Source organism: Primulina eburnea, chromosome 3 (genome assembly GCF_022965805.1).
Source record: "Primulina eburnea isolate SZY01 chromosome 3, ASM2296580v1, whole genome shotgun sequence".
In the NCBI taxonomy this organism is placed as follows: Eukaryota; Viridiplantae; Streptophyta; class Magnoliopsida; order Lamiales; family Gesneriaceae; genus Primulina; species Primulina eburnea.
The window spans coordinates 1809475-1830123 of record NC_133103.1 but is presented as its reverse complement, the minus strand read 5'-3'; the positions used below and the strand labels follow the sequence as shown (position 1 = coordinate 1830123).

At 35.4% G+C, this 20649-nt stretch overlaps 3 protein-coding genes across 9 annotated transcripts; all 3 read right to left on the bottom strand.

The window, feature by feature from the left end:
- Nucleotides 1-173: 173 nt before the first annotated feature.
- On the bottom strand, nucleotides 174-10792 carry LOC140825202 (SNARE-interacting protein KEULE-like). 3 transcript variants are annotated; one of them, XR_012116586.1, is made up of 22 exons: nucleotides 10573-10792; nucleotides 9931-9989; nucleotides 9142-9223; nucleotides 8353-8431; nucleotides 7355-7405; nucleotides 7133-7229; nucleotides 7006-7038; nucleotides 6595-6720; nucleotides 6332-6523; nucleotides 6156-6239; nucleotides 5983-6081; nucleotides 5812-5885; nucleotides 5256-5349; nucleotides 4056-4181; nucleotides 3878-3973; nucleotides 2967-3086; nucleotides 2788-2865; nucleotides 1743-1939; nucleotides 1430-1520; nucleotides 1256-1345; nucleotides 398-578; nucleotides 174-304 (listed from the first exon to the last, which is right to left on the bottom strand). XR_012116586.1 is itself a non-coding variant. In XM_073186835.1 (21 exons), the coding sequence occupies exons 1-21, from the start codon at nucleotides 10643-10645 to the stop codon at nucleotides 525-527; spliced, it is 1995 nt and encodes a 664-aa protein (XP_073042936.1). In that variant the 5' UTR covers nucleotides 10646-10792; the 3' UTR covers nucleotides 174-524. The 3 variants fall into 3 exon arrangements, 2 of the variants coding, with proteins under 2 accessions (XP_073042936.1, XP_073042938.1); XM_073186835.1 differs by having other exon boundaries at nucleotides 174-578; XM_073186837.1 differs by lacking the exons at nucleotides 8353-8431; nucleotides 9142-9223; nucleotides 9931-9989; nucleotides 10573-10792 and having other exon boundaries at nucleotides 174-578; nucleotides 7006-7048.
- Nucleotides 10793-11768: 976 nt separating this feature from the next.
- LOC140825201 (UDP-glucuronate 4-epimerase 3-like) lies at nucleotides 11769-13464 on the bottom strand. Its single transcript, XM_073186834.1, has one exon. The coding sequence runs from the start codon at nucleotides 13227-13229 to the stop codon at nucleotides 11901-11903; it is 1329 nt and encodes a 442-aa protein (XP_073042935.1). The 5' UTR covers nucleotides 13230-13464; the 3' UTR covers nucleotides 11769-11900.
- An 877-nt stretch (nucleotides 13465-14341) lies between these two features.
- LOC140825199 (SPX domain-containing membrane protein At4g22990-like) lies at nucleotides 14342-19799 on the bottom strand. 5 transcript variants are annotated; one of them, XM_073186830.1, is made up of 11 exons: nucleotides 19475-19799; nucleotides 18835-18939; nucleotides 18608-18728; nucleotides 17764-18075; nucleotides 17482-17586; nucleotides 16704-17158; nucleotides 16023-16324; nucleotides 15422-15591; nucleotides 15135-15325; nucleotides 14856-14989; nucleotides 14342-14630 (listed from the first exon to the last, which is right to left on the bottom strand). In XM_073186830.1, the coding sequence occupies exons 2-11, from the start codon at nucleotides 18888-18890 to the stop codon at nucleotides 14392-14394; spliced, it is 2085 nt and encodes a 694-aa protein (XP_073042931.1). In that variant the 5' UTR covers nucleotides 18891-18939; nucleotides 19475-19799; the 3' UTR covers nucleotides 14342-14391. The 5 variants fall into 5 exon arrangements, with proteins under 5 accessions (XP_073042931.1, XP_073042933.1, XP_073042934.1 ...); XM_073186832.1 differs by having other exon boundaries at nucleotides 18882-18939; nucleotides 19475-19798; XM_073186833.1 differs by lacking the exon at nucleotides 19475-19799 and adding an exon at nucleotides 19148-19457 and having other exon boundaries at nucleotides 18882-18939.
- Nucleotides 19800-20649: the final 850 nt, after the last annotated feature.

Below are 20649 nucleotides of genomic sequence, written 5' to 3'. Positions count from 1 at the left end.
TAAGAGCCAACTTCTTTACAAGATAAACACATTACAAGTATCTTGGCTCAATTATTATGTCGAAGATTCCGCGACGAATCACAGGTCCTCACAGTTGAGACCAATACCATTGGATCGGTGAACTGAATCACAGGGAGCCTGAAATGTGTGCTATTTAGCAATTGAGGTCAGCATAAATTAAATCACGACATTATTATCTGAAACTGCCAAATTCCCAGTTTCACGCCAATTCAAAGAATATACTTGCACACACCTGACACCACATGTGAACTTCCAGAGAACCACAACAAATAATTTACAAAACACAGCTATCCGATGCCAGTTGATGAACCTAATGAAAGCTTTGGCAAGAAGAACCATGAACCAAACCTGTCGAAGCAGGCAACCGCATCAAAAGCAGCAACGACTGCTTCACCAGGCATAGGCAGCGAATATGATAACAACTATATCTGGGTTATCTATTATTACAATTGGTAAGCGTGCCTGCATAATATTGCACATTCAGCTTCACCAGAATTGGGTATTTAGATCTGAAGATCATCGAGAGACAATTCACTTGCAGTCAACAGCTTCAGTTTCTGCACAAAACGACCAAACAAGGTTGACGTTGATTGTAAGAACTGGTCTACACATAGACAGACAAGGAGGCCATTAACATAAGCAAGAAAGCAGAAAAGTGCTTCTATTCTGGTGGTAAAGGACTGCTATATTGGATTTGACTTAAAATACACCACATTTGTGAAGTAAATACTTTTCAAAATATAAGATAAATGGCTGTTACATTGGAACCCACCTGAAATACTTAACCCATATGTCTTGGGCCTTTAAGCCCTACCAAGATTAGCCTGAAATCTTTGGATTAGGCAATAGGAACATTTGTTTAATTGTTAGAGCACAAACAAACGAACTGTTCTTGCCTACTGATGCTACAGACAGAGAGTAACATTAATTCATAGTGCCTTCAAGCATTAGCACCCCTTGCATAAATTATATAACCTGAAGACCAACTAGCTATGGGCTTTTCCTTGTTTTTCAGATGATGATATTCAATTTAACCAAGTAAAACTATTCTCGGCCAATGAAATTCATTTTAACCAATAGAAAACAAACCCCTCCTTTGAATACTAAATAATTTTGGTATGTCTAATAACAGTTTTAGGTCAATTTTTATCGCACCAGAACTGTTTGCACTTCAGCATGGTCAATAAATGGATGCAATGTAAAGGGTACTGGGGAAAAGAAACAAGTTTTGTACCGTGATAAATTGTGGAGGATCATCCAGACTAGAAGATCCCAGAACGATTTCTCGTTTCAGCTTTGTTGACAACTTGTGGCAAACCCGTAGCTGCAATGAAACAAGTTTAAGAAGAGATCACAGTGTGCCCCAGCAAAGAAACAGAGAGGAGAGAAGGAATCCCAAAATGAATACCTCAGATCGTGTAGCTCCACCAACAATAAACACAAAAAGTCGTTGACCCATCTTTGTGAAATCACTAGACGCATGCCTTAAAATCGAGTCGCTGCATGAAAAACAACTTTTTATTTAAAAAAAAGGCAATTGTGGAGGTAAATTTACTGTATGCATCAGATAGGACATATGAAGAATGATCTGAAACTACATAGTAATACAACGTTTTTGACTGAACACAGATGAACAGTGCATAACTTTTTCGATTGACAGTAGTTTAGGGGGAAAATTGCAATGCAAACAACAAATCAAAAATCAAAAGCCATAGAATTACCTTGAATACCCATCATCAGAGTTTCGAGGACGAGCCCATGTTGGTGTCCGTTTTGATCTCATTGAATGAGGAGGTGGAAGTTGACCTGTCCTTACAGATGCTCCATGAACAGTTCCATGAAAAGTTGGACTTGGATCATTCATACATGGATAATCTTTCTCTGGTAGTTCACCTTTACTAAGTTTTTCAATGAGTTCCTGCATGGCAACAAGTAACATTTAAGCAAAAAGTTCATTCCAAGTAAAATAGAAGGCATAATAGCAACACAAACAAAAATAACTCCAAATTTCACAATTGACTCTTATAGTGCCTCTTTAATCTCACTGATGCATTCTTAGAATTATGACAACAAAATGATAATCCTTTGAACTTGCCCATCTGTTCTTAAAAGTATCACAACAAAATCAGAGTCTAAAAGTTTCAGCCGCTTATCAATGATGACACTCAAAATCAGAGTCTAAAAGCATCACAATGGGATAAACTTCATCTAACTAAACCCAACGAACAACAAAATATGTTGGTCTTTTCCTTTACAAATTATCCATAAGAAAGGTTAAAGAACCTCCAAAATATGCAAATTGAATTGTTATTTGAGGAGGAAATAATGCATTTTCTTGTATATTTGTCATTACTATGATTAGTTCACCACGTGATTTGTTTAACATTAAAAAATTGTACACCCTAATAGGTATAGGTAAAAACACATGATAATTCCACCCATCAGAGTCTCTTCCAAGCTGTAACCTTTGCCAGAACATTTGTCGGTTACCGATGCTTCTGGTTTATGTGCTTCGATTCCAACCCTCAATGTGATGTTGAAGGGATTTAGTGATAACAGATTCTTCTTCTCTTACTCAACTGCATGAAGGAAGAATCATGCAATTTCTCCTGTCTAAGATTATTTTTCAAATTATTCGTCACAACGTACTGCATTGACTCTCTCCCATTTTGAGCACCACACCCATTACCCAACAAAGACAATCAAAGAATGGTTATTTTATGAGGTTACTAGAAACCAGAAAAATACAAAAAGAGAATAGACTACCTCTATTACAGGGTAAAAACGTGATAATTGCCATGGCGATCCTTCACCAGGACGGTCTTTTCGAGCAGCATGCTTCTTCTGCAAAACCAACGAGAAAAGGTTAAAATCTAAAATCAATGCATTAGATGCAGGGGTTATTCAAAAAAGATGATCACTTTGTTTGACAACAGATCCGGTACCTTGTTAACGTCAAATTTAAGGGAAAATGGTACGATTGAGTTTTTTTTGGTGCCTGATGATGCCTCCAAAAATTTCATATTGTAAATCGCATTCATATCATCCATAGGTAGTCTTGCCAACTACATTACATACATCAAGATGTTAATTATGGTATGAACGATATACCACAAAACAAATCAGAATTATAAATGACACTGCAAAGACTTGAGTAGCCTGTTTGCGTGACCATTGTCCAGGATAAAAACCACAAAAATTAAAGCGTATAGACATTTGTGAGCGTGAGTAAAACAGACATGGCAGACCTCCATATTAGAATTATTATGCCTAATTAATATCACATCTTTAAATAAGAAACTTCCATAGAGTGGAACAAGCGTCATTCTATTGGAAATATAAACTGTTTTATGGATATCATGGGCTTAGAGTAGGTGTTAGGTTTATCAGAAGCTGATACATTTACGGTAAAATGAGTTCTAGTTGTTTCTTCATGACAGAATATTGGCACTGGTTGGAAAATTATGGCAGATGTCAGATAGGCGAAAATGCATAAGATAAGCGTATGTCCGACTGCTCACAAAGATAAGCGTAAGAGGTTGCCACATTTTTTTAAAAAGATAAATCACATTTATTTATCAGTGACAGTAAGGAGGTGCTTCCCATATCTACATAAAAAAGACATCAGCTATCAGTCTATTGAAGTGTCTACATCCGGTAGAAATCAGTAAAAGAAATGCATCATAAAGAGGTATTCCAAATTGTAAATGCAAATATAACGTCAAAAAATGCAAATATAACGTCAAAACTATTTCTTCAAGTTAAGCACTGCTGAGAGTTAAGATACAAAAAATGAAATACACCAAAATAAAAAATATGCAAAATTAAGCTACATAATTGTAAAAGTGGCACCAACCTCCACTAGTTTTGCAATTTTTCCATCCTCAAATTTCTCAGGATAAACAGCAGCATAAATCATCAATAATCGCAACTTATTTTCACGTGATACATCCTGATGATATCACACCACCAAATATGCTAAGAGTGTTTTCACAAACAAAAAATAAGATGTAGAAAAAGGAAAATAAACTAGCCTCTTTTACTCCAAGAAAATTAATAAGGTCTTTGGTACTAGCATCTCCAAAAACCAGGTCCTGCTCTAGTTGCCCAACTTCTTTAAGCCCCGATTCCCTGATAGTCTTGTTTAACTTTCCTGCAATCTGATGAAGAACAAATAATTAGGCAACAAAGAAAAGAAGCAATCCAAAAATACGATGTTGTCATTGGCTTGTTTAACACTGGTCTTTAATGAAATAAAATGTGCTATTTGTTTAAAGATAAAGCACCAACCAGGGAATGATACTACATGTCATACGGAAGGTAACATTCGATATATCAATTCATATTTTTGAAAGTGAACAGCATTTCATGCCACAAACAGGTATATATCATTGTAAAACTGAGATATGAGCAAACAAAAGCAAACTTCTTCCATTTATTCTTCAAATAAGTAGCACCTATAGGACTTATCCTGAATGATGTAATCCTAATCAAGATCAATGAGACCACACATACCTTTTCATGCCTGCCATTGGGATTTGGGATAAAAAAATAAGTAGAAAATATTATACATGTTTTATATTATTAAATTTAATTTTATTATGCGATTTTTAAGGATTGAATTCAACTATATTTTAAGGCCGCGGGTTTAAATTTTCATATATGTATATCATAGATAAATTAAGTTTTCACAAATTAGATATCTTCCATCAATTAAATTGAGGATCCACTCTCAAACTTGTTAAGAATTCTTGAATATTTGTAAATAAATTAAATTATCAAGATTCATACATCGACGCTCCATTATCTTTGTCCTATGAACTAGTGGCACCCCAAAAATCAATTAAAAAATTCATGGAATTTGATTTCCGATTATTACACAACAATTGAATTGGTTTCCGATTATTATACAACCATGAACTAGTTTCAATTTATGCTACAGTTTGTGTATTGATTGTTTGCATCACGAGGAAAGTATTTGGAGCATTTATACTGGATGTCTACAACATATTCTTGGTGTTCACATCACTAATTATACCTGCCAATGCATGAGGCGCGAAATATGTTCCCATGAATATGATCATATACACAAAATTAGCCTCATGGTAAGTTCATTGCAAGTAATAAATACAACCAGTGGCGGAACCGGCCAGCAGCAGCCACATAACCAAACTCAGATCGAATTGTTTAGCTGAGATCAAGTATTGACATAGTAAGAAATTCTAGAGACTTACATCAACATGAAGGGAGAGCTTTTCAATTTGTTCACTATACTGAGGCAGAGCTTGAACCATCTTTTGTAAATCCCGAGTAGACAGATCACAATTCCTACACATAACACGGTGCATTAAATATGATACCAAAAGCTACCAAGCAACCAGTTACTAAATAGAAATACAGCAAACAGAAGCCAATATTCGATAATCTAAATCCCACAAGCTTAATATTGTACCATACTGTCTACTTGGTGCACGTTTTAAACATCCTCCATTAAAACATAATGTTCAAGCATTTAATTGATTGTAAAAAAGTAATAATTTATAATGGACCTCTCTTCCAACATGGAGATAAATAGGGATTGGAAGTTTATTTGGTTTTAACATTAGGGCTGTAGTAATCACTCTTTGTTTGTGGATTGCTTATCCACTTCTGTTGTAAAAATTTAATCTATTGCAATAAATTAACGTTTCTTATAAAAAAAAAAAAAAAAAAAAAAAACACATGCTTCCTACAACATCTCCAATGAAGATGCACGTTTCAGATGCTAGAAACCAAAATCTTTGAACCAACCTTGAACCATGGATTTGTGCTGCTTTATTTTTTGATACAAAGTTTGTCATCTTCTCATGCAATCGATCACTTGCCTGATATGGTAAACAAGTGATAAAAATACTTTACAATTTGCTCCTTTCAAAACCAGAAATTTCATACAAATGTAACATTTTTGCATATTCTACATACATCAGCTATATGAGAGTGACGGAGCTCAAGCCAAATGGGGTCATGATCCTCCAAAAGGACTTCTTTCTTCTCCGGAAGACCACCTGTTTTGCTCGGGACCTGAGAAGTATACTAGTGATTGCAGAGTTTACACTCACCCAAACAAACAAATAAGAAACAATTCAATGACTTACCTGATGAACATATTTATTCCCTTCCATATTTAATAAATCATGGCACATCGCATCATATGTCCACTCATGTATAATTGGAGCAATCTTCATGCAAAATAGCATAACGTCACATGTGTGCACGAGACTTGGATTCAGCGATTATTTGTAATTTCAGTCAACAAACCGACAGTTCAAACCTGGTCTATAGATCTATCTAAAATTATCAGCTCGCATGTCTCCGACTGGGGGAAATTAGGGAGGCTGGATTTATATTTCATAAGACAGTTCCAAACAGCAGCAGCCAGCTTTGTAGGAATTAGATCGCGAAAAGTGGTCATTGTATTAGGATCAAGTGATTTGGCAGCACGGTAGCGCACGGATGGAAACTCCTGTCACATGACAAAGTTATGCAGATCTTGACACAAATTTGGATATGGAACATAATCTATATCCTACATACCCGCAATGATGCAAATACTGTAGCTATACGAGTAGCCATCAAATTCAAACATGCATCACCTTTACGAGAACTTTCTTCATCCCCAAATAGATCCTCAAGAGCTCTATCATTGTCAGTGACAAAACCCTGTAGTTACAATAATATTTGTCACAAACCTATCTATAGGTACAAGATTATTCCAATTTCACACCATACAACAGTTTTGAAAAATTGAGAGCTAGCAATTGCCAGGTGTCACCTCTGTATCTTGTCTTATTTTCATGCTTAATTCATACTATTTTATTTAAATTCGAAAATTCTACAGAGGATCTCTGTCACACATATAGAACCCATTATAGTTTCAGAATCCTTTCTCCTCGAAAGAAAATTAAGAGTTGGAGACAAAAGATTTCGAAAGGGGGGATAGCATACCTGACTATCAATGGAAAAATATTCCAGATTCATCTGCAGATTTCTGATCCAAAATTAGAACAAAGACCAAATCTAACAGTATGAAATAAAGATTGCACATCAAAAAGTTCAAGTGTGTGGTTATAACCTCTCTCAAGGCGCCAATACGAGATAAAACAGTTCCATCGTTCTTTACGTGACTAACCAACTCTCGAGATACAGGTGAGCTAAAGAAGACAAATGCCCTGATAGAAAACAAAATCAGGTAGAAAATGGAAAGAGACTACCAGTAAGCATTTTATAAAGACGAGGCAAAGGACTTCAAAAAATTGTTGAAAGACTGAAACAAACAATCAAATACTTGGCATACTTTCTATACAAGGGTGATCTTCCGGACATATCTGAAAGAAAGATAACAATGCTGCATAACAAGGAAAACACAGTGATGAGAGCACACATGAAAGGGTGGCATGAAAGGGGGAGAAAAACCAGAAATTTTGTCATGCACAAATTAAAAATGAAGACATATTTAAGAAGCAAGATTGAGTAGATTAAACAAAAACTATAAATGCCTTAAACTTGAGAGACAGACAGCTCTGACATCTGCAAAAACACATAAAACTCAGAAATTGAAAAATTGAAAAGATGACAGCAAACTGACAACCAAGGTCAACCGCACATCAGTTAAAGATCTCACAGCTATGGCTGTGTGACACAAATGAGCATCACAAACAAGCGATAATTCAACAGGGACTGTTGCTTATGAAATGCAGAACTTATTCCCAAATAGTTGAGCTACATGAACAGTACTATTAAGGAACAAATGACTGTCATTATATGAAGTTATTAAAAAATGATGCTAAGGTGAATTTTAAAAGAATAGTAGATGCCAAAGCATCACCAAAGTGTTATAACAACTCTGTCCTTTTTGAATTTCCCAATCCTTAACCTGATTCTTCAGCACCAATTAATAATAATTGTATACATTCTTGAACATGTTCATTGCCGGGTCCTTTTCTTGTTAAAACAAATTTGCTCACAGTAGTGAAAAAATCACTGGCGGAGGAAATGCCAAACTAATCCAATCAACCAATTTATTCATCCATACAGAAAGATGATCTGTCTCAAAAGAAAAGCACAGCAATCACTTCAGGTTCTTAGTCAAAATGATTACACCTATAAAATTGTGAAATAACAATATCCAAAACGTATTATATATCAATGAAATACATGTCGATTAAGACCCACTCAGACCTAGAAAGTTATGGGGGCAACAAAAAGATGTGAAATTTATTGAACTATAAACAAGCAGTACGATTTAAAACAATTGGTTTGCTATTCAAAAGATGAGGAAATAAGAACCATTACTTCTCTTTGGTTGGCTGAATGAAATATATGGCATCCATGGTTGGCAGTGGCTGTCTTCGCTTGTGTATGTCCTCCACCACTGCAAATATCACACAATTCATTGCCTACTCAAACTCAATAATGTCGTACTACAATAGAAAGGATGCACCATGTGCCACGACTGGTTCATGATACAACCGATGAGGTAAACTTTGTTAAAGATGAATTGAGTAAGCCACTGCATGTTCATACTCCAGAATCAATCAAGTGCCTGATTCTTATTCCAAAATCATTTAGCAAGCAATTTTCCAAATGGAGTCCAAATGCAAAACAGCAAAGAAGAATAATCAATTAAAAAATCATTAAGGTACAAGATTACCAATCCTACATTATCAAAGCAAGTCCTGTTTGATATTCAATGGACAAACTTTGACATATTACAAGATTCAACGTATTTTGCTAGTCAAGAAGGAAAAAAAACTGTTGCTTGGTTGCTGACAGAGTGATGGCTAATTTCAAAAATACAAGTGGGCAAACAAAGGTTATAAACCCCTGAAAATGATACACACTTTGATGCCCAAAATATATTCTTAAGCGATTCACATGTAACAAACATGGCTCAAGAGTCAAGACCTGTTTAGAGTTCAAAGTTCCATCTAGTGACAATTGAAAAATTGTAAAAGCATACATCTTTTGCATAAAAAAAACACCATTTCCACAGCAGGCTAAGAGCAGAATTATAAGAAAATACAAGATTAGCTAATAATGATAAATATATGATTTTTCCAGACTGGCCTTTCTATATCTTACATGAAACTCCTTCCTCCGTGATATCCGCCATCTTGCATGCATGCGACATTATTTTAACAGTTATCTTGTCCATGATAAGTACCTACAAATTATTAAAACTGGATGGTGAGAAAATCTTACCGTTCATAGTTGAACAAAAGCTACATATAATCAAAATCTAGTAACATCCTCATGACAGTTCAAACATGCACAAGAACTTATGTTAACCTGTCAAGGGTGATGGTTTACTTTCAATGTTTGTAGACTTAAACAGATAAAATCAAATCAAGAGATTTTCTATAAAATTTACACTCGGAAGCAAGGCTGCAAAGCAAATAAGTTGTTTATTGCTCCACCCAGGATTGGAGTAAATTCCTTAGCTATCCATGCTAGATCATATGCTCCAATCACCAAAACTGGTTTTCATAACTGGCCAGCAGGCCAGACACAAATTAATCTCGAACAAAAACCTTCAGTAATCTGATCAAATTGACTTCGTTTCAAGCCCCAAACTCCTGATGGATGGCATTCATGGTTGGTGTTTTTTAGTAAGCCTTCATATATTGAGCTCCTCGAGAAATTTTACAAAAAAATATGCTGCCGAAGGAGACAAAAATATTGCTTAACAAACATAACATATATCTAATAGCCCTGATAAATGTTTGAATATAGGGGTATTTAGATTATATCACTCCGGTAACCAGCAAACTTATATACAAGGATGTTCTCAATAGATATCAGAGAATATCAACATAAACCCAAACAATGAAGACAAAACCAAAACACAAATTCTATCTACAATGCTTCTACCTTCCAGCTTGACTTTGAGTCCCCTGTTTTGGCCGATCGAAGCATTTCATATAATAATCCTGAAAAATCACACAAAACAATTAAAAGAGACAAACAGCATAGACAATTCAACAAAATGAAATAACACCAGAACGCCATGATTCAGTATAGCAATGCAATCACACAAATTACACCGAACAAACTTAGTTGCAGTATAGATGTGATTTCGGTTATTTCAAAAAGTGTTTGTAACTTTTAAATTTAAGATATTATTTTAAATTAAAAATTTTAGGCCTTTGAGTGAAGAAATGTCAGCTCAAACGGTAAACAAGCACAAAATACATTTAAGTGTTCCACGACAACTCTTTCTTCGCTATGAGGGATTGCAAATTTCATTTTTTTTCGAAAGGAATATCAGCATCGCAACATGGAGATCAAGTTCAACAAATAATAATTAACTTGAATTTCAAATTCAACATGCATAATAACAGAAATCGAACTACATAACAAATCAGAAAACTCCTGGAATAGTTCACTCAACATAAATAAATAACGACTCAACTCAATCACATAACCACGCAAACATAAAAAATTAGTGAAAACAACGGAAACTCAAACACGTGAAGGACTAGAAAGGCGTAGAGATGTTAGAGATTGACTAACTGTCGCGGCTAATTTGGCGGAAATTCTTGTACTCGCCGCCTTGCGACGACGAATCCGAATCAGACATCGACATGGCACGAAATTCGATGTTCCACAAGCTATGATTTCGTGTTTTCCTAATTGATCGATCCCAACTGTCGTTGATCGAAGGTCCTGAGCTCTGCTTGAAGGGTGGAGGAAAAATCTCAGGTGAAAAAGATACAGGAAATGGCTTGTTTGATATTTGAGATTAGAATAATAAACGGAGTTCATATTCGGGCTTTACGTGTGTTTGACTGATCAAGCCCGAATATTTGACTTTCTAGGACTTTATTACGCTCTTATTAACTATTCCGGGTCAGGCGATTAACTTATTATTATATAAAAAAAATTGAAATAAACATTATTATCGTTATTGTTTGGATTTCAAAACATTATGGCATTATATAATTTAATTATAAAATATCATTTTGTTATATATATATATATATATATATATATATTTATATATAATATTCATTTAAATATATTCTCTTGTATATCTAATTTAATATTTACATTAATCGAAATCCAGCCATAATGGCGCCTTGTAACGAGACGCGTTTCTTGATAAATTTGTTTGTCGACTACGTCGTCTTTTGACCTCTCTAGATATCTATTTTTCTTACTTACAACTTATACAATACATATACCTTATATATATTGCATCTATAATCCGTTTATTTTGGATATAAATACTTAACATATTATATGAACAGCAAAGTCATTAAAATTGTAGAAAATGAAGAAAAAAAAATAGTGAAGAAATTTAGGTGTAAATACAATGTAAATTTAGTGTTAAACATTATTAAAAGAAGGAAAAGTATTTCAGGGGGACAAACGAAGGGGCAAAACCTCAACTCATATTCATTTTTCAGACCAGACGACGAGTAAATGAACTTTTCCTGGAAAAATCATACATAGAGAATCAATACATGGTCAAAATAAGCTAAAATTTGAACTTTTCCCCATACAAACTAAGCAAGATTGCACGAGGACAAATAAGCAAGCAGAAACACAAGCACAATTTCATGGTTATTATTATTACCAGATAATGAAGATGTTACCATCAGAGAATGTACAATGTCTTGACTACAAGCAGAAATAGCTTAAATTAGCAATGTGGTAGGTAACTTAACCAACAGAAACCATCTAAAATGTCCATCAAAGAGCATTCTAGCAAACTAAAGGCTGCACCATTCTCATAAATCAACAAGCTATACTGGATAGGAGCATAAACTGGAATGTGCTTTTGACAAGGAAAACATGAATATTAACTAAGCTAGAACCGCCATGTATGATATGGCGTTTCACCAGGCACTCTTTTTCTTTGAGCCGTAGTAACCGAGATACCATTCCACAAATTTTTGCAACCCGGTCTCCAGATCAGTGCTGGGCTTATAACCAAGCTCTTTCGCAGCCAAACTTATATTCGCGTGCGTGAACAAGACGTCACCGTTCGTGGGCATCGGCAACACCTTCTTCTTCGCTTTCGTCTTCAACAACTTCTCTAGGATACTCACAAGTTTCGCCACGGGCACAGGGCTCGTATTGCCCAGATTATAGATTTTGAACTGTGCAGCACCTCTTTTCTTCCCCCCGCTCCCGGTGCTCTTCTTAGCAGCATCCAAAGCTGCCAAACAACCCTTCACCACATCATCAATGTACGTAAAGTCTCTAGCAACTGTAGCGTGATTAGCCCCTTCAAAAATCTTTATCTCTTTCCCTCTCAATATATCCTTGGTGAAGAAATAGTAAGCCATGTCAGGTCTTCCCCAGGGCCCATAAACAGTAAAAAAACGCAGCCCGGTGATCGAAAGCCCGTAAATATGATTATAAGCATGTGCTATCTCTTCACCAGCCTTTTTAGTGGCTGCATACAAACTAGCAGGCTGGTCGGTCCTATCTTTTTCCGAAAAGGGTACCTTAGAATTGAGACCATAAACAGAACTAGATGAGGCCCACACGATACTAGGCTGAGGGTTAGCATTTTTACATGCCTCGAGCAAGGTAACGAAGCCATTAACATTACTATGAATATAAGAACTGGGGTTCTGCATTGCATATCGCACACCAGCCTGCGCAGCCAAATGCATTACATGGGTAAACTGCACAATCTCAAACAACCTACCAAGCAAAGCAGCATCATTGATGTCACCTTCTATTATAAACACGCACTGGCGCTCAAGGAGGGATTTCCGGGCTTTTTTCAGCCCGATTTCATAGTAATTGTTGAAATTATCAAACCCAACAACGCCGTCGCCTCGTTGTTTAAGAGAAATGGCTACGTGGGTTCCAACAAAGCCAGCAGCCCCAGTGACAAGAACAGAGAAGCCAGATTTAGAACGAGGACGTGCCGAGTTACGGGCCTTGGTTTCCCAATTCGGGTTCAACCTATGCCGGCCCGAAAACCCCGTGTTCTGGAGGCTACGGCGCTTCCCGACAGAAGTGGCGGAAGGCGGAGAGCAGAAGAAGAAAAGAAGCAGCAAAAAGAGAAACAGAAAGGACCAAAGAGTGATTCTTGGAGGAAAACGCAAGCGGTGGAAGCCGTACGCCGCCGTCTTGTCCGGTTTGACCTTTGCAGGACTGTAAGGGATGATCGTATCAAAATGGGACAGTATGGACTTCAGTTGCGCCATTAGAATTCCCAAAAAAAAAAACTCGAATTGTTCTCAATTTTCCCGATTGCAAAACTCAAAGTAGGCTGAAATGGCCGAGATTTAGAGTGTTAATTGCATTTAATTTCTTCCCACAATCAAGGGGCAAGCGATTTTCCCCTCTCACTGTGTGATTGCAACCTGCGCGATGAGGTTTATAAGGGATGGTGGGCGGCGGTGGTGCGCTGGCGATCACTAAGCAAAAGGTTCTCTGTATTTATTTCGAAGAGTCCGAGGAATTTGGGAAAATTAATTATAATATAAATTTTGTTTCTATTTTTGTTTATTTTATTTAAATTTAGTTTGAGCTTTTTCGATCATTTTTGAGTTTATTATATATTTATATTATATTAAAAAATTCATATAAAATCGTCTTACTTATTAATTTGGTGTCATAAATTTTTAATTTAATCTAATTCATAAAAAATATTATTTTTTATTATAAATATAAATCGAATCTCATCTAATCTCATAAATATTGATATATGATCGTCTTATGATAAATATCATTTTACATAGACAAGTCAAACCTATTTATTTATTTTTTTATTACAGTAATAATAATTCCAAAGCTTTTTGAAATATGAGTAATCATGAATAAATACAAAGTAAAAAAGGCAAATAATTTAGTATTTTTCCCAACATCGTAATTTATTTGATAGAGACAAATTCTAGCAATATTCTATATTTATTGAGCAACTTTTACCAATCATTCATCACCTTTAAAATTGATGTTAATTATGTCTGGATTTAATGCAAATAATTTATTTTACTGCCCCGTCAAAATAAAATCTTGATTCAACCCAATAAGTTAGCAACTGATTTCGTTCATGTGAAAATGGAAACCACCATTAAATAAAGGAAATTTCCGTTAAATTTTCCATTTATGTTTATAATTTTAAATTTCATGCATCAGGTTTAAATATTTACCTAATATTATGAGTTACAAATACGAAATAAAATAAATCCATTTTTACCTCGGAAAAATGTAGACTACAAACATCTCCTCTTTGAATCTCTCTCAGTTGGAGCAACGTAAAAAGGCAGCTGAACTTTTATATGTAAATTGTAGTTCTTAATTTTACAATGCTAAAGAATTTAAAAGATCTTGCTCAAGAACATATATAGTTTCAAAGCATTAGGCTTAATACAAAGAATTGTAGTTAAAACAAGTAGCAACTATGGATACTACACAGATGACAAGAGAAGGTAAAAGGGTCACGTTTAATAGTTTACTCTCTCCCAAATACCCCGCGAGGGTGATCGTTGCATCTGCGATCACTCGGGCGAGTGTTCCAGCTTCGGTCGATAGAAGGCCGCCGTTGTAGGTTCCACGAGAAAGCCTTGACGACATTACTCTGGAGAGGAGAGACAAATTTACTCCTGTAACAGTACAAAAACATAGTACATATATATATGGTGTTAGATTTGAGCATTAAATCTTCAAACACAAATTCGAATGGTATGTATGAATGCTGATTACTTTGTTGAGCTCGAATATAGGACTACTCGAGCTCGGCTTGCCTCATATGGCTTTAAAAGTATGTACAAACCACGATGCTTAGACCACTAGTCATGAAAAGTAAAAAAGAAAAACAGAAATTTAACCTTCCAGCACTTCAGCAGAAACAAACATGATGAGGCCTGAGCAGACATATTGTGGAACAGAATAAGGGATTATAAGATGGAAGCTGAGAAGTATTCCAAGTAAGACAACAATTTCAGATGCCAGTAATATTTGCCTGCAAGAAAGTCGACGATTAATACCGATCAGCTGCTCTATATGTAATGTTTCGAACACAATTCGAATTCATCATCAAGGCAACGTTGATTAACAGATTGATGGAAATGGTTACTTGGAAATCGGAATTGATGAGTTAAAATTACCTATCCTCGTACATATTGCTTATGTAACTTCCGACAATGAAGTTTACTGGAAGAACCATTAGGCCGAGGGAGGCAAGAAAAATCGACACTGTTCCCGTTGTCCAACAAAAATAGTAGGTTGTGACGACACTCGATTCTGAAAGTAGAATTTCCGTTGCATATTTAAGCATGAAGTAAATCAACAACTGAACCTGTAAAATAGCATGGACACTTTAAAGGATGCCTACTGTTTTATCGAGTCCTATATCTAAGATTAATTTTAGAATCAAATGCATGGAAGGTGTTACCTTTACTGAAGGCGTAAGTAATCTGTAGGCTGATCCAAGAGATTTGGCTGGTAGACGAGAGCCCTCCAAAGACTCTTCACTTTCATCACATTCTTGATCCGAGTCTTGTCCATTTTCAGTTGACGGTAGAAGTAGCGGTTGCCTGAGACCCTTCTCAATCTTATCTTGCTCTACGGTAAAAAAAATGGTTCGGATTACAAAGTGTCGTTACTAAAGTTACATGAATTTTAAGATAGAGTTAGATATACAGATTTGTCCACGCAAAACATGAACATATCTTCCTTGCAACAACTCTACCTCATAACTATACCGCCCTCAAATCTCTGAAAGTATAGTTCCTAAACTTCCTAAACGCAAAGTTTTGTCAAGTTCGGTAAGATAGCAAATAAACTCTATAGTCGACTCACATACTACCGCAATGAAAGAGGAGATCACATGGAAACATAAATAGAATTTAAGGCCAATGATACAGGTTTTCTCTCCTCTTACTATAAGTTTAATTGTTGCCGGTAGATAACCAAACAGCCAATATATTTTCTTCCAGTCCACGTTAGGTGAAAAATAAATTAAAAAATTGAAGAGATTATATACATAAATATACCAGCAGTAGTTTCTTGAGGGTCGAGATTGACTTCAGCCTCACGAGCAGGTTCTCGGAATGAAAAACACAAGCATATCATATAGATTAACCACAACAGAACCATTACCCAACCGGGCAGAGTGACTTGATTAAATGTGAAATTGTAGATCTTGAATTCAGTTTGAAGTAAGCCAGCTAGTGCTGGGCCGCAAGCCATTCCTAGAGCACTAGCACTAACAAAACCTGCTGAAGCCTGCATCCGGATTTCGACTGGCACGCAGTCACTAATGTAACGGCGATTAACAGCCCTGGCAGAGCCAAACCTGAAAATTCATGAAGGGTGGACAATGCCAATAAATCATGTCCAAGTCATTAAGATAGGAAATACTTTTGATTCTATAAGGAATGGAAGGATTCATTTATTATTTAGTTGACAGAGCAGAAAGTTTACTACCCTATTCCACGTTGGTGTGTGGGAGGATGATGAAAATGTTGGCAATATTGCACAACTTAATCTTCTACCCAGTCGAGTTAATCATTTTATTTTCGTAAAATGGCACAGATACAAAGTAGATTCTTTTTCGAGTCCCGCAGAAATAAAAGAGATAGTAGGCATGAAGAATGAATATAAGTATAATTGGATTAGTGGATAAGACTGGACACAATATGCGAGAACAAGAATGAGAGAAAATAGTTACATACCCACAAAATAGACGACCAAGCAGAAGCACTGCTAAAGAATTGAAATCATACGCCAATGCATACATCACATTGCCAACAAAAAGGAGTATGCTGCTAAATACCAGAGGTCTAAAGTATGATTTATTAGACCAAGCACTAAAATAAACTGAAGAAAATATCTGCGCAACCGCCATTGCCCCAATCACTACTCCACAGACAGTTGCTGCTGCTCCCAGGCTCATAGAGTAGTCATCTGCTGTTGGAACAATAATATATGTATTCACCATGTAAAGAAATGTGTTCACCAAGTTCAGCATAAGCGACATAAAATGGTATGTCTGATCATCAACATGTTCTTCCGATAGAGAAGGCAACTCTTCTTGCATAATAAGTGCATGTTGTCCCAAAAAGTTGAGGAAGTTCGTTGAGTGGGCTAATCTATCGATAGCTGATTTTATTAAATCGACAACAGGATCCTGCAGATAAACTATTTGAGCAATATACATAGACTACTGTGCTTTAAAGAAAACGAGCCAGCTACAATCCAGATGTCATGCCTCGGGCAGGCTCACAGGAGTGTGTAAGCAAGCTCTAGACAATGGATTTTGCTATAGCAACACAGGTTGCTAACAAGAGTTCACAGAAAGGACTATACTAGTAAAACTTCGCATTTGTTGCCAGAAAATTAAAGCATAGATTTATAAACTCACTTACACTCTTCTCACAACCAGATATGGGACATTGCAAGGAGATTCATTAAAATCGAAGAAAGCTAACTGTGTGATGAAGGTGTGGATACCTGGAGGAGAAGTAAAGGCTGGTCATAAATCGATGAGTAGCTTCCTTGGCGGTCCTGAAGATCAGCAAGATTGCGAGAAATAGCTCCAAAAACAGCTCCTAACCCCTGGAATCACCAGTCAAGCAGGAGATAAAAAAAAATGGCTAGTTTCATTAAGATAACTTTATAAGTTTACTGCCCTTTAATGCAACACTATACGACAAAGATATTGACTGTATAGGTGTTGCAAAAAGAACTAGAAAATGTAAGTAGCAGGGATTCATTTCCATCTAAGCATATTACCACATGCTTGAATACTTGTCGAAGCTGAGAATAAGGATGATTAGCGCGAGTTTTCACATAGTAATCTGTGAACTTGTAGCCAAAACGCTTATCAAATTTCTTAAGGATCTTCCGCAGACCAACGGCATTAATTTCAACAAAAAAGAGAAGCTTCAAGAGATCTTGCCCAGCTGATCTATAAGCTTCCCGTAGCTCACATATTTTCGATATGTGAGTCTCATCCTGAATAGATTCGTGTTGCTTGTTCAGGTGTGAGATTTTTCTTGCAAGATGGCCTTGTTGTTCCAACATAAAGAGAACCACAGTTTCAATCTGCAGTTCAAACAAAAAATCACATAATTTTAGGGGGAAAATAGAAATCACTTGATCTTCATATATCAGAAATTAAAAATGTGGTATAATTCAGATAAAAATGTTCTCCCGCATGTTAGTCGAAACACATTGAAAGGTCAAGACCACAAGTTTCAGTTTCCTTTTAATGCAGGTGTTGGTTGTTAACCGCGATTTTTAACATTATGCTCCCCTAGACTAAGTAAAAGTTCGATATCATAATGCCAAACAAAGCCATTTCGACTAAAACATAGACATTGGAACACATGATACAACAGGAAGCCAGCATCCACTACTATAGGGCCATATACGTCAAAAAATGAATAACTTAGAAAGACTTATATATTAATTTTAAAACAAGCAAAATACAACGCAGTTGAGGGAAGTATACCACTAAGCACTTTGATAATCTGGAAACTAATTGATAGTAAGGAACTCAGAGTATGATATCATGACAAATACCCAAAAATACTCGAGTTTAAGTATAGTCATATTCTCATGTGAGTTGTATTACCTGATTATCCAGCATTCTCTTGAAATCCTTGAGAATATGTTGATGATCTAATGTCCCAGCTTCAATTTGATTAGCATACTGTTTCACTTTTTTCTTCATTAATTTGTAGTCGATGTAATATCTGCATAGTACTCCAAACAATTCAAATAAAAGCTCTAGCAAAATCAATTGTCTAACAATTCAAATAAAAGCTCTGGCAAAATCAATTGTCTATATATGCAACAAACTTTCTTGTTTGTCCCAATTGAATCTGAACCCGAACGACTCTCCATACCCTTGCCATTCTTCAACTCTTCTTTGTTTCAACTTTTTCCCAAATGCAACCATGTTTACTGCGACAACATAACATTAATTTTCAAATTTTCATTAAGAGTAACATGAAATAACAATTTATCAAATTGGTGAACTTGAACATATCTAAACATGAAAAACACTTGAACATTTAAAGCTCTAACAGTTACAAATCTACCACAAAACCAGAGAAAGTGTAGAAACAAAAAATTAGGTGCCAAATTATTTCGAGCAAAAACTTGTTCGCACATTAACCACAATTTTCTGGCAACATCCACCACTTCTGAACCACAATTAACCGACTTTTAAGGTCTTATAACTACACCTGTCATATATCACATGAAAACATTAATTATATTACACTCGTCCAATAAAAAAAATATTCATAACCTCAAAAACCCTTTAGTGAAACAGTACAAAACATACCACAATCGGTTCTAAAACATAAACCGAAACAGAAGAATATTAAAAAGTACGGAGATTCGTTTGTGCATGCAAAAGAAAACAAGCAATATTTCGTCTTTGGCCTTCTGGATAATTTTTCGGCGAGTAGGAATTAGATAAGCACAAAAAAACCTGCAGTACTAGCACTCTCGAGAAACGGGTCCCCGAGAACTCCGATTCGGGTACGGCAAGAATCCCAGATTTAGGAAACTCGGATCCCTGATTTCTCGTAGAAGAATTTGAAGGAGACCCGAATTTATCAGATCCAAGAAATGCTTAGGATCATTGGGTGCTTAGCAGTGTTAACAGTGTCATAAAACCGTTGCATGTACATACATAGGTTTGTGTATAGTGTCAGAGATAAAAACCATGTTATTTATTCAAGGACTAGGAGGGACACGAGGTATTCTTGTTGTTTTGTGTGCACGAATCTTGAAACGATGTGGTCATGCTGAGTGGATACGTCTGGAATTATACCAAATCTTTTTGTTTTCTTTTTCTGCGTTTCTGGGAGGCAGAAATATACACTCTTTATATTTTTTTTCGTGCTCCGAATTATCATTTCTTTAAATATAAATTTTTTCCCGATACTAGTTTCGAAATCAACTAATTTCTATTACTTATTTTTAAATAATCCCAAATTCGAAATTATGAAATATACTACAGTTGTCTTTCTGTGTATCTGTTCATATTTGTAAATGTAAATTAGAGTGAGTTGTCAACGAGTTCAATCTTTTCTGGAATTTTATTATCTTTCTATAAAAGAATTTTTGGATTATTGATAGGCTATTTTTTCAGGTTACATTAAGTTTAAGAAAACTAAATCAAACTTTATCATGAAGATAATTTTATATATTTAACATTTTAATAAAAGATGAAATCAAATCTTTTATTAAAATATATGATCATTTTTAAAATATCTAAGACAAATGTCTATGGATATATATGAAAAAAGTAACACAAATATCTATCCATATCCAAAATTAAAACACATGAAATTAAACATTTTATCTAAAAATGAGATAATTAGCAAAATAACCTTTGTCAATTTTTTTTCAAAAATAACCCTCAAAATTCGAAAATATTTAAATACACTCAAATATACAAAAAATTATTATTTACAAAACTAAAATTTGACCAAGATTATTTTCTGAAATTTTCCTTTAAAAACCAGTTCAACTAAATTTGCATGCCAAATAGTCCATGGTGTCAAAATCAAAATTTTTCTTTCCTCCGCTCTCAATAAGAATAACTCTAGATTATATTCTTGAAAATTTTCTAATTTTTACCCCAAAAAACTTAAATAT

What these genes read in the sequence shown, in the direction of transcription:
- LOC140825202 (XM_073186835.1), bottom strand. Translation starts at nt 10,645, where the DNA reads ATGTCGATGTCTGATTCGGATTCGTCGTCGCAAGGCGGCGAGTACAAG. An exon ending in GTATTGGCGCCTTGAGAGAG is followed by an intron (nt 7,039 to 7,132) that starts GTTATAACCACA and finishes AGAAATCTGCAG; the next exon opens with ATGAATCTGGAATATTTTTC. An exon ending in TTAAATTTGACGTTAACAAG is followed by an intron (nt 2,866 to 2,966) that starts GTACCGGATCTG and finishes TTGGTTTTGCAG; the next exon opens with AAGAAGCATGCTGCTCGAAA.
- LOC140825201 (XM_073186834.1), bottom strand. Translation starts at nt 13,229, where the DNA reads ATGGCGCAACTGAAGTCCATACTGTCCCATTTTGATACGATCATCCCT.
- LOC140825199 (XM_073186830.1), bottom strand. Translation starts at nt 18,890, where the DNA reads ATGGCAAGGGTATGGAGAGTCGTTCGGGTTCAGATTCAATTGGGACAA. An exon ending in GACAAGTATTCAAGCATGTG is followed by an intron (nt 17,587 to 17,763) that starts GTAATATGCTTA and finishes TGGTGATTCCAG; the next exon opens with GGGTTAGGAGCTGTTTTTGG. An exon ending in CCCTCAAGAAACTACTGCTG is followed by an intron (nt 15,592 to 16,022) that starts GTATATTTATGT and finishes TTTTTACCGTAG; the next exon opens with AGCAAGATAAGATTGAGAAG.